At 44.3% G+C, this 12952-nt stretch overlaps 1 protein-coding gene across 1 annotated transcript in view; it reads left to right on the top strand.

The window, feature by feature from the left end:
• Positions 1 to 12952, top strand: part of tmem63c (transmembrane protein 63C) — a 151688-nt gene that overhangs the window by 41983 nt on the left and 96753 nt on the right. The window contains 2 exon segments of the mRNA XM_048599981.1: positions 5688 to 5761; positions 7753 to 7833. Coding sequence (XP_048455938.1) covers positions 5688 to 5761; positions 7753 to 7833 — 155 coding nt within the window.

The following is a 12952-nucleotide window of genomic DNA, read 5'->3' as shown; positions in this document are numbered from 1 at the left end:
TCCACTTCTTCCTGTCCCGCAGCCCAACCAGTCCCCCTCCCCTGCCACCCTCATCCGCTTAGCTGAACTCATCCTCATCCTTCCACACAAGTTTGTCCAGGTTCTCCCTCATGTCTTTGTAGTTAACTTTACTCAGTTGTAATACCTTTGTATATGGTTCCAGCTCCTCTGTCTCAAACTGCAGAGCGAATTCTATCATATCATGGTTCCTGCTTCACAGATCACAGAATCCCTATGCTGTGGAAACCGGCCCTTCAGCCCAACAAGTCCACACTGAACCTCAGAGCATCCCACCCAGACCCATCCCGTATAAACCACCTAATCCACACATTCCTGAACACTATGGGCAATTTAACATGGCCAATCCACCCTGACCTGCAAATCTGTGGACTGTGGGAGGAAACCGGAGCACCCGAAGGAAACCCACGCAGAGACAGGGATAATGTGCAAACTCCACACAGTCACCCGAGGGTGGAATTGAACCCGGGTCCCTGGTGCTGTGAGGCAGCAGTGCTAACCACTGAGCCATTGTGCCGCCCCTTCATAGAGGTTCTTTCATCCTCGGTTCTTTCATCAAATTTTTGTCATTTCATGTCACCACATCCAGAATTCCCTGTTCCTACTGAGCTCTGCCACAAGTTGTTTTCTGCCTGGCCCTTAATTTGAATTGAGGGGTTATATTTGCTACTTTCAGTCTGATGGGAGTATTTCCTGAATCTAGGGTATTTTGGAAAATTAATACTGATGCATCTACTACCTCATCAACCCCATCTTTTAAGACTCTAGAATGATGTCCATCTGGACCTGGCAACTTGTCAGCCAGAGCACACATTAGATGGCTCAGGACAATTATGGGGTATAAAATGAAGCAGAGCAAGATAGCAGACAAAGACATATCCCTCCCTGATGCGCTCAACGCTTTCTATGCTCGGTTTGAGCAGAATGCCAGTGGCGCGGTGATGCCTACTCTGACAGCCCTAGACACCTGTTCCCTTGGTCACTGCTACAGATGTCAGGTCTGTCTTCATAGGAATCAACCCGAGGAAAGCGATGGGCCCAGATGATGTCCCCGGCCGAGCTCTCAAATCCTGTGCGGACCAACTGGCGGAGGCATTCACCGACATCTTCAACCTCTCCCTCCTACAAGCCTTAGTCCCCACCTGCTTCAAGAAGATCACCATCAACCCCGTACCTAAAAAACAACGTGCAACGTGCCTTAATGACTGCTGCCCAGTGGTTCTGACCTCATGAAGTGCTTCGAGAGGCTGTTCATGGTCCATATCAACTCTAGTCTCTCAACCTGCCTCAATCCCCTACAGTTTGTCTACCGACATAACAGGCCCTCAGAGGATGTCATTTCCCTCACCCTGCACTCATCCCTGGAACGTCTGGGATAACAAGGCCACCTACATCAGACGACTGCTCGTTGACCACAACTCTGCCTTCAACACCATTATGCCCTCCAGACTGATCTCAAAACTCCATGACCTTGGTCTTGGCTCCGCCTCTGCAACTGGATCCTCAGCTTTCTGATTCACAGACCGCAATTGGTGAAGATAGACAACTGCACCTCCTCCACAATAACTCTTAACACTGGAGCCCTGCAAGGATGCAACCTCAGCCCCTACTGTACTCCCTCTACACCCACAACTGTGTTGCCAAATTCCAAACAAATGCCATCCACAAGTTCGCCAATAACACCACTGTATTAGGACAGATATCTAACAACAATGAGTCAAAATACGGGAGGAAGATAAAGGGTTTGGTGATGTTGTGCAACGAGAACAACCTTTCTCTCAAGGTTGGCAAAACTAAAAAACTGATCATTGACTTCAGAAAGAGAGGAGGAGAAGAACACATCCCCATCTACATCAACGGAGTTGAGGTTGAGAGGGTGGATAGCGTCAAGTTCCTTGGAGTGACGGTAGCCAACAACCTGTCCTGGACTTCACATGTAGATGCAATGGTCAAGAAGGCACAAAAATGCGTCTTCTTCCTCAGGCGGCTCAGGAAATTTGGCATGTCCATAAGGTGCCTCACCAAATTCTACAGATGCACAATTGAAAGCATACTGTCTGGGTCTATAACAGCCCAATATGGCAACTGCTCTGCCCAGAACTGTAAGAAACTACAGAAGGTGGTGTGCACAGCCCAGACTATCACAGGAGCCAACCTCCCATCCATGTACTCCATTTACACGGCTCGATGTCGTGGAAAGGCAGCCGACATCATCAAAGACCCATCGCATCCCAGTAATGACCTCCTACAACCTCTTCCGTCAGGCAGAAGATACAGAAACCCGAACACATGCACGAACATGTTCAGGAACAGCTTCCTCCCTGCTGTTCTTAAGTTGATGAATGGACTCCCTAGCTTCAAATAATGCTAATCTTGCTAATGTTGATTTCACCTAGCGCATGCACTGTGCAATGTAACCTCTTTGCCTCTTTTGGATCTGTACATCCTTGCTTACCTATAATCTGCCTGTACCGCGCGTAAACAAAGCTTTTCACTGTACTTCGGTACACGTGACAATAAATCAATCAATCAAGGCAGCTGTCCTCATGAATGTAATTTTGCTAAATTCATCTCTCCCTTCCACCTTTTGATTTGCCACATTACTGGAATGTTTTGTGTATCCTCCACAGTGAAGACAAAAGCAAAATATTTGTCCATCTTATCTACCATTTCTTTATTATCTACCATGAACTCCCCATTCTAACTCTCTGGAGCACCAACACTCATTTTAGTTGGATTTTTTCATTTTGATTGCCTGTAGGAACTCTTGCTATTTGCTTTTACATTGATAGCTAATTTGTTTTCATCCTCTGGTTTCTTCCTCCTGATTAACCTTTCATTCATTCTCTGCCATTCATCATTTCACATCCATAGTTGTCCTTATCTAGATATAAAATACTAGTCTTAGTCCCAAACTTCTCCTTTTCAAACTGGATGTAAAATTCAAATATTTTGGTGGCTGCTGCTAGAGGTGCCATTAACTCTGAGGTCATTAATTAATCCTGTTATATTACACAATACTGATTGTGATATAAGCTGCTGTCTGGCCAGTTCCAAAATGTGCTATAAGAAACTGTCTTGAAAGCAATTTATGAACTTCTCAACTGAGCTGCTAGTGAAGTATGATTTTTCGAGTTTATATGTGGATTAAGATCACCCATGATTATTGTCATTCCTGTGTTGTAATCATCCAGTATTTATTTTTGTATACCTTGTCCTCAATTGTGGTCGCTGGTAGGGGGCCTGTAGACCACCTTCACGAATGATTTCTTTCCCTATTATTTCTGTTCTTCAGTCAAACCTTTCTGCATCCTGATCTCCTGAACCAAAGTCATCTCTAACTATTTTGATAGGGCTCCCCATGGTAGGCTGATGGAGAAAGTGAAGTCGCATGGGGTCCAGTGTGTACTAGCTAGATGGATAGAGAACTGGCTGGGCAACAGGAGACAGAGAGTTGTAGTGGAAGGGAGTTTCTCAAAATGGAGAACTGTGACCAGTGGTGTTCCACAGGAATCCATGTTGGGGCCACTGTTGTTTGTGATTTACATAAATGATCTGGAAGAAGGTATAGATGGTCTGATTAGCAAGTTTGCAGATGACACTAAGATTGTTGGAGTAGCAGATAGTGAAGGGGACTGTCAGAGAATGCAGCAGAATATAGAAAGATTGGAGAGTTGGGCGGAGAAATGGCAGATGGAGTTCAATCCAGGCAAATGCGAGGTGATGCATTTTGGAAGATCCAATTCAAGAGCGAACTATACGGTAAATGGAAAAGCCCTGGGGAAAATTGATGCACAAGAGAGATCTGGGTGTTCATGTCCATTGTACCCTGAAGGTGGCAACGCAGGTCGATAGAGTGGTCAAGAAGGCATACAGCATGCTTTCATTCATCGGACGGGGTATTGAGTACAAGAGTTGGCAGGTCATGTTACAGTTGTATAAGACTTTGGTTCAACCACATTTGGAATACTGCATACAGTTCTGGTCGCCAAAAGGATGTGGATGCTTTGGAGAGGGTGCAGAGGAGGTTCACCAGGATGTTGTCTGGTATGGAGGGCGCTAGCTATGAAGAGAGGTTGAGTAGATTAGGATTATTTACATTAGAAAGATGGAGGTTGAGGGGGGACCTGATTGAGGTCTACAAAATCATGAGAGGTACAGACAGGGTGGATAGCAAGAAGCTTTTACCCAGAGTGGGGGACTCAATTACTAGGGGTCATGATTTCAAGGTGAGAGGGGAAAAGTTTAAGGGAGATATGTGTGGAAAGTTCTTTACGCAGAGGGTGGTGGGTGCCTAGAATGCGTTGCCAGCAGAGGTGGTAGAGACGGGCATGATAGCATCATTTAGGATGTTTCTAGACAGATACATGAATGGGCAGGGAGCCGAGGGATACAGATCCTTGGAAAATAGGCAACAGGTTTAGATAGAGGATCTGGATCGGCGCAGGCTTGGAGGGCCGAAGGGCCTGTTCCTGTGCTGTAATTTTCTTTGTTCTTTGTTCTTTGTTCTATTGCAGAAGTACCATTATTGAGTAACAGTGCTAACTCTTCACTTTTACCTAGTTTCCTATTTTTCTTAAATGTCATAAAACCCCCAGTATTCAGGACCCACTTCTTGTCATTCTGCTGCCCCATCTCTGTAATAGTCCTATCATACTTAATTTACTTCACTTCAATTTATTTGCTTTGTTTTGAACTTCACTCTTCCCTGTGTGCAGACATGTCTAAGCCCAGAGGGCATAAGTTTAAGGTGAGGAGTAACTGTTTTAGAGGAAATCTGAGAAAAATATTTTCACCCAGAGGATGATTGAAATATGGAACATGCTGCCTGAGAGGGTGGTGGAGGCAGGTACTCTCACAACATTGACAAAGCATCTGGATGAGAACTTAAAATTCCAGGGCATAGGAGGATATGGACCAAGTGCAGATAAATAGGATTAGTGTAGTTTGTTGTTTGTTCATTGGTGTAGACATGATGGTCCAAAGGGCCTGTTTCTGTGGTCTATTATGTGTATTCAGATGCAGAACCTTTAGGTTTTTTTCTGTTGTCTTTCTAACATCAGTTTGTTGGCTGCTTGGCCTGCTGTGTTCATCCAGCTCTACACCTTGTTATCTCTGTTGGTATCATGCTAGCTGTTTTCTTTTTGCCTTTCCTGCCATACCCTGACTCTCATTTCCATATTACTATTTTCCTCTCTTATCTTGTCTCTACTCTTTGATATATCACATCTTTCTACATTAGATCCCTTTGCCCTACTATTTAGTTTTAAACCCTCACTCTTTCCATTGTTATACAGTTTGCAAGAACATGGTACAGCTCACACTTTCCCAGTACTGGTGTCAGTGGCCTCTGAGCTGGAACCCATTTCTCCCACACCAAACTTTGAACCTAGCCTGTCTAACCTTTCATCATAGAATAACCCTCTCAGGTATTAATCTGGCAAACCTTCCCTGAACAGCTATCAAAACACTTACATTCTTCCTTAAATTGGGTAATCAATACAGTGCACAGTATTCCAAATGCATTCAGACACTTGGTTTGGCTTTGGAGATCCCTGGGGAGTTGAGGTTTTTGATGAGGATAGCCTGGATTTGTGGGAATGTCAGTTTGATGTCCTCTAGATGATTCAAGTTTTCTGAATTCTAACTGTGACATTTCTCCTCTGTAGGTGGCAAGAACGCTGATGATTTCACAAATCCCAAAGGAAATCACAGACACAAATCTCATTATTAAACATTTCCAGTGAGTAATGAGGTTTTATAGTTGTTCATGACCAGAGCATGGCTTGAACAGAGGTTGCTGAGAGTGTATGAATGTGAGTTGGAGTATACAAGTGTTTGCCGTTATCCAGACTTTCACCAGGATACTTCAACAGACTCAGAAATAACTTGTTTATTGTAAACAATAAGTGGCAAAACTGATGAGCTACTAAGCTGCTACTTAAAATTAAATTCATACAACAAACAAGACAGTACAGCTTTGCAGAGATTATTTGCTTTTTTTAAAAGAAGTAAATGAGAAAACATCCTGATGTGATCAAGGCTCCGAATTCAAAGGATAAATAAAAGTTGGACTTCTCACTGTCCGTTGACTTCCCGTTATCAAGATTACAATGTTAGTAGTTGTAGGACTAATGAGATCTTCAAACCAGAATAAAAAAAACCAAAAGAACTGTGGATGTTAGAAATCAGAAACAAAAACAAATTGCTGGAAAATGTCAGCAGGTCTGGCTGCATCTGTGGAGGGAACTCAGAGTTAATGTTTTGGATCCAGTGACCCGTCTTCAGAATGAAGAACAAAGGTTCTGAAGAAGGGTCACTGGATTGAAAATGTTAACTCTGAGTTCTCTCCACAGATACAGCCAGACCTGCTGACATTTTCCAACAATTTCTGTTTTTGTTTTTTCAAACCAGACTTCAGTTCAGATGAGAAATAGTTAGAAATTCTGATAGTTGACTTCATCAGGTTCTTATAATATTTCAGCCATGAGAAATTTTTGCAGCTGATCCTGATATGGGCTTTCTGCTATTTTTCAGAACAGTCAAAGACTGACCTCTCCAGCCTGGAGGACTTTCTTCAACTGACTCACCTAGGCCTGCTGGAAAACACAGTAACTGCAATCCAGAGGCTGTTGCTAGGTAGCCTTCAGCACAGGGACCCTTCCACTAATTGATCTAGCAATTAAACAGGGAACATAGATGCAACTGTAGGCCATTCTGCCCTTTGAGCCTGCTCCATTCAATATGATCATGGCTGATTGTCTATCTCCACATCATGTTTCTGCTTTCTTTCCATACCCATTGATGCCTTTAATTTAAAAAATCATAAATCTCTTTCTTGAATATATATAGTGACTTGGCCTCCACAACCTTCTGTGGTGTGAATTCCTCTGAGTGAAGAAATGGTTCCTCACCTTGGCCCCAAATGGCCTACTCAATCTCCTGAGATTGTGTCCCTGGTTCTTGGCTTCCCAACTAGAGGAAGCATTCTGTCTACATCTAGACTTTTATATCAAAATCTTTGCTTCACCAAAGTCACTTAATTTCCAATGGCAAGTGGATAATAGCCCACATTAAACTTTGGACTTTGACAATTACTGCTGAAACCAACTCCCCGCAGTTGTGTGTGTGTGTTTGTGTGTGTGTGTGTGTGTGTGTGGATAAAGGTGAGCTTTTTTGGAGGATAAGCACCAAATGATGATTAGTTGGTGTCTGTGATTTTATAGTTTTGTGCTTGTGTAACTAGGCGATGGCCAAGAAGTATTATCGCTGGACTGTTAGTCTAGAGACCCAAATAATGTTCTGGGGACCCAGGTTTGAATCCTGCCATGGTAGATGGTAGAATTTGAATTCAATAAATTATCTGGAATTAAGAATCTAATGATGACCATGAATCCATTGTCGATTATTGGGGAAAAACCCACCGGGTTCACTAATGTCCTTTAGGTAAGGAAACTGCCATCCTCACAGGTCTGGCCTACATGTAACTCCAGACCCACAGCAATGTGGTTGACTCTGAGCAATTAGGGATGGGCAATAAATGCTGCCTGGCCAGCGACGCTCTCATCCCGTTAATGAATAAAGAAACTGAGACAGATATTTGTTTGAGTCTATTTACTGTATTTCTGTGCTATTCCTATGTGCTGGATGAGTTTTTAGTGAGAAGTTACTAAAGTGTTGCAAAGTGGAGTGAAATATTGGCAGCTTCTGATGTGGCTTTTTCTCTTGTTTCAGTGAAGCCTACCCCAGTTGTACAGTGACAGACGTGCAGTTCTGCTTCGATGTCCGGGCACTGATGAAACTGGACTCTGAGAGGTACCAAACCATATGCACAGAAAATTGTCAAGAACCCCACAGTTACATCCAGCTAACCACTAAATCCATAGCAAAATACTGCAGATGCTGAAATCTTGAAATAAAACACAAAATGCTGGAAATACTCAGCAGGCCTATGGATCAACTGCTGCATGTTTCCGTTTTTTATTCCAGTAGAGTCACACCAACTGGCCCACAGATTCCAGAAATGACTCTTGTCCCATAACTGGCCAGCCAGGCACCTTCCCCCATAATGAACCTACTAGATCCTTCCCTCCCTGTAAGTGAGATTGCAGGTAGTGAAGGGGCGGAAAGGTATGTTGGCCTTCATAGTGAGCGGATTCAAGTACAGAAAGAGGGATGTCTTGCTGCAAGTATACAGGTCCTTGGTGAGACCATGCTTGGAGTATTGTGTGCAACTTTGGTCTTCTTATCTGAGGATGGATGTTCTGGCTATGGAGGGATTACAACATAGCTTTACGAGAGTGATTACTGGGATGGTGGGAATCCTCAATATAAGTCTTAACAACCTAACTAGTTTTATTTGAGATGTGAGAATGATGTTACTTGGGGTTTCTATGAGATCCTTCTCATTCTTTTAAACTCCAGTGGATATAGTCCAAATTGATCAGTCTCTCTTCAACATCAGTACCATGAAGTTTGCCCCAACTATATGCAGATTAAAGTAACCCATAATTACAGCTGTACCTTTATTGCTTGTATCTCTAATATCCTGTTTAAAGCCTTCCCAGTGTTAGCACTACAGTTTGGGGGTCTGCATACAACCCTCACAATCATTTTCTGCCTCTTTGTGTTTCTGAGCTCCACCCATACACATTCCACTTCACCAGAGCTAATATCCTTCGTCAAATTGGTTTAATTTTAACCTTTAACCAGCAGTTCTACCCACCTTCTTTTCCTTTTTATTGGTCCTTCCCAAAAAACCTTCCAAATGTTCAGTTCCCATCCCCGGTCATTTTACAACCTGTGTAATCCAAACCATATCATATTGTTCATATCTATTTGTGTGACTAATTGGGAGTGCTCCATGCACTAAGACATAACGCCTTAAGGCTTGTCTTCTTGACATTCTCAGTCCCCTTCATATTATTTGCGCTATGGTCCTGTTGGATTCTTGTCCTTGAATTCTCTGCCTAGCACGTTTCGAAAACTTCTTTCACGCCATCCCTCACCCTTCAACATTCAAGAGGAAGAAGGAAGTTTACCTAAGGTTGAGGAAGCAAGGATTGGACAGGGCTCTAGAGGTCTACAAGGTAGCCAGGAAGGAACTGAAGAATGGACTTAGGAGAGCTAGAAGGGTGTATGAGAAAACCTTGGCGGGTAGGATCAAGGAAAACCCCAAGGCATTCTGTACTTACGTGAGGAACAAGAGGATAGATAGGAGTGAGGGTAGGGTCAATCAGGGATAGTGGAGGGAACTTGTGTGCAGAGTCAGAGGAGGTAGGGGAGGTCCTCAATGAATACTTTGGTTCAGTATTCATCAGTGAGAAGGATCTTGACGTTTGTAAGGACAGCATGAAACAGGCAGATATGCTCGAACAGGTTGATGTTAGGAAGGAGGATGTGCTAGAAATTTTGAAGATCATGAGGATAGATAAGTCCCCTGGGCCAGATGGGATATACCCAAGGTTAGTATAGGAAGCAAGGGAAGAGATTGCTGCCCATTTGGCAATGATCTTTGCGTCCTCACTGTCCACTGGAGTAGTGCCAGAAGCTCGGAGAGTGGCAAATGTCATTCCCTTGTTCAAGAAAGGGAATAGGGATAATCTTGGAAATGACAGACTGGTCAGTCTTACTTCTGTGGTGGGCGAATTATTGGAGAGAATTCTGAGAGATAGTATTTATGATTATTTGGAAAAGCACAGTTTGATTAGAAATAGTCAGCATGACATTGTGAGGGGCAGGTCAAGCCTCACAAGCCTTATTGAATTCTTTGAGGATGTGACAAAACGCATTGATGAAGGTAGAGCAGTGGATGTGGTATATATGGATTTTAGCAAGACATTCGATAAGGTTCCAAATGGTAGGCTCATCACGAAAGTTAGGAGGCATGGGATTCAGGGAAATTTGGCTGTCTGGATGCAAAACTGGCTGTCTAATAGAAGACAGAGGGTGGTAGTAGATGGAAAGTATTCAACCTAGAGCTCAGTGACCAGTAGTGTTCCACAGGGATCTATTCTGGGACCTCTGCTCTTTGTGATCTTTATAAATGACTTGGATGACGAAGTGGAAGGGTGGGTTAGTAAGTTTGCCGATGACAAGGAGGTTGATGGAGTTGTGTACAGCGTGGAGGGCTGTTGTAGGTTGCAACATGATGCAGAGCTGGGCAAAGAAGTGTGAGATGGAATTCAACCCAGAAAAGTGTGAAGTGATTCATTTTGGAAGGTCGAATTTGAATGCAGAATACAGGGTTAATGGCAGGATTCTTAGCAGTGTGGAGGAACAGAGGGATCTTGATTTCCATGTCCATAGATCCCTCAAAGTCACTACACAAGTTGGTAGGGTTGTAAAGAAGGCGTATGGTGTGTTTGGCTTTCATCGGCAGGGGAATTGAGTTTAAGAGCTGTGAGGTAATGCTGCAGCTCTATAAAACTCTGGTTAGACCACACTTGGAATATTGTGTTCAGTTCTGGTCACCTCATTATAGGAAAGATGTGGAAGCTTTAGAGAGATTGCAGAGGAGATTTACCAGGATGCTGCCTGGACTGGAGGGCAGGCCTTATGAGGAAAGGTTGAGGCAGCTAGGGCTTTTTTCATTGGAGCAAAGGATGAGAGGTGACTTGATAGGGGTTTACAAGATGATGGGAGGCATAGATAGAGTGGATAGTCAGAGACTTTTTCCCAGGGTGGAAATGACTGTTACGAGGGGGCATAATTTTAAGGTGATTGGAGGAAGGTATAGGGGAGATGTCAGAGGTAGATCCTTTACACAGAGAGTGGTGGGCGGGTGGAATGCTCTGCCGGCAGTGGCCGTGGAGTCAGATACTTTAGAGACTTTTAAGCCACTCTTGGATAGGTACATGGAGGATAGTAAAATGTAGAGTATGCAGGGTAGATTGACCTTAGTACGATAATTGGTCGGCACAACATTGTGGGCCAAAGGCCTGTACTGTGCTGACTGTTCTATGTTCTATGTTCTTTAACATTCAAGTGAAAACAGACTAAGTTTGTCCAATCTCTCTTCATTGCTAATATCCTCCGAACCAGGCAACATTCTGGTAAACCGTTTCTGAACCCTGTCCAAAGCCTCCACATCCTTCTGGTAGTGTGATGACTGGAACTGTGCACTGTATTCCAGATGTGGTCTGACTAAAGTTCTATACAACTGCAACATGACTTGCCACCTTCTATATTCTGTGCCCTGACTGATGAAGGCAAGTATGCCGTACACCTTTTTGATCACCTTATCCACTTGTGTTTCCACTGTGGATGTGCATACCTAGATCCCTCTGCATATTGATGCTACTCAGGGTTCTGCCATTTGTATACTTCCCTCCTGCATTAGAGCTCCCAAAATGCATCACCTCAGAGAATTATAGAGTCATACACCTTGGAAACAGATCCTTCGGTTCACGCTAACCATATTCCCTAACAAAACTTGTCCCACTTACCTGCACTTGGTCCATATCCCTCCACCCAAGTCTCCAGCTGTGTGCTCCTGTATCCTCTATCAGTCCTGCTCACTGTCCGCAGCTCCCCCAATCTTCGTGTTGTCCGAAAATTTATTAATCAGGCCGCCTAAATTGTCCTCCAAATCATTTACATATATTACAAACAACAGGGGTCCCAGCATTGATCCCTGTGAAACACCAGTGGTCACAGATCTCCAGTCAGAAAAACACCCTTCCACTGCTATTCTCTGTCTTCTTTGAGCAACCCAGTTCTGCATCCATCTTACCAGCTGACTGCAGATCTCATGTGACTTCACCCTCTTTGTTAGCCTGCCACGAGGGACCTTGTCAAAGGCCTCGCTAAAGTCCATAAAGGCAACATCTACCACCCTGCCCTCGTGAATAATCTTTGTCACTTCCTCAAAAAATACTCAAATCAAGTTTGGGAGACATGACCTTCCCCACACAAAGCTGTGCTGTCTATCATACATTTTTCAAGTATGAGTAAATCCTATCTGTAACAATTGTCTCCAATAATTTCCCTACCACTGACAGAAGGCTCACCGGCCTGTAATTTCCTGGATTATCCCTGTTGCCCTTGAACAAAGGAACAATGCTGGCTATCCTCTAGTCCTCTGGGACCTCTCCTGTGACTAAAGAGGATACAAGATTTCATAACAAGGCTCCAGCAATTTCCTCACCTGCCTCCCTCAACATTCTGGGATAGATCCTACCAGGTCCTGGGGACCCGTCTACCAGTCAGTTTGGGTTGAGGTCCAGAACAAGAAAGGAGCAGTCACTTTGTTGGGGGTTTTTTACAGACCCCCAAATAGTTGCAGAGAAGTAGAGGAGCGGATTGGGAGGCAGATGCTGGAAAGGTGCAGAAGTCACAGGGTTGTAGTCATGGGTGACTTCAACTTTCCAAATATTGATTGGAAACATTTTAGTTGTAATAGTTTAGATGGAGCGGATTTTGTCCAGTGTGTTCAGGAAGGATTCCTGACACAGTATGTAGATAGACCAACACGAGAAGAGGCCAGAGATAGTAGGAACTGCAGATGCTGGAGAATCCGAGACAACAAGGTGCAGGGCTGGATGAACACAGCAGGCCAAGCAGCATCATTGGAGCAGAGAGGCTGACGTTTCGGGCCTGGACCCTTCATCAGAAAAGGGGGAGGGGAAGGGGGTTTTGAAATAAATAGGGAGAGAGTGGGAGGCGGATAGAAGAGGGATAGAGGAGAGGATAGGTGGAGAGGAAACAAACAGGTCGAAGAGGCGGGGATGGGGCCAGGAAAGGTGAGTGTAGGTAGGGAGTTAGGAAGGGGATAGGTCAGTCCAGGGAGGACGGACAGGTCAAGGGGACGGGATGAGGTTGGTTGGTAGGAGATGGAGGTGCGGCTTGAGGTGGGAGGAGGGGATAGGTGGGAGGAAGAACAGGTTAGGGAGGCAGGGACGAGCTGGACTGGTTTTGGGATGCGGTGGGGGGG

Source organism: Rhincodon typus, chromosome 8 (genome assembly GCF_021869965.1).
Source record: "Rhincodon typus isolate 14 chromosome 8, sRhiTyp1.1, whole genome shotgun sequence".
Taxonomy (NCBI): domain Eukaryota; kingdom Metazoa; phylum Chordata; class Chondrichthyes; order Orectolobiformes; family Rhincodontidae; genus Rhincodon; species Rhincodon typus.
This window is presented reverse-complemented; position numbering and strand designations above follow the sequence as displayed.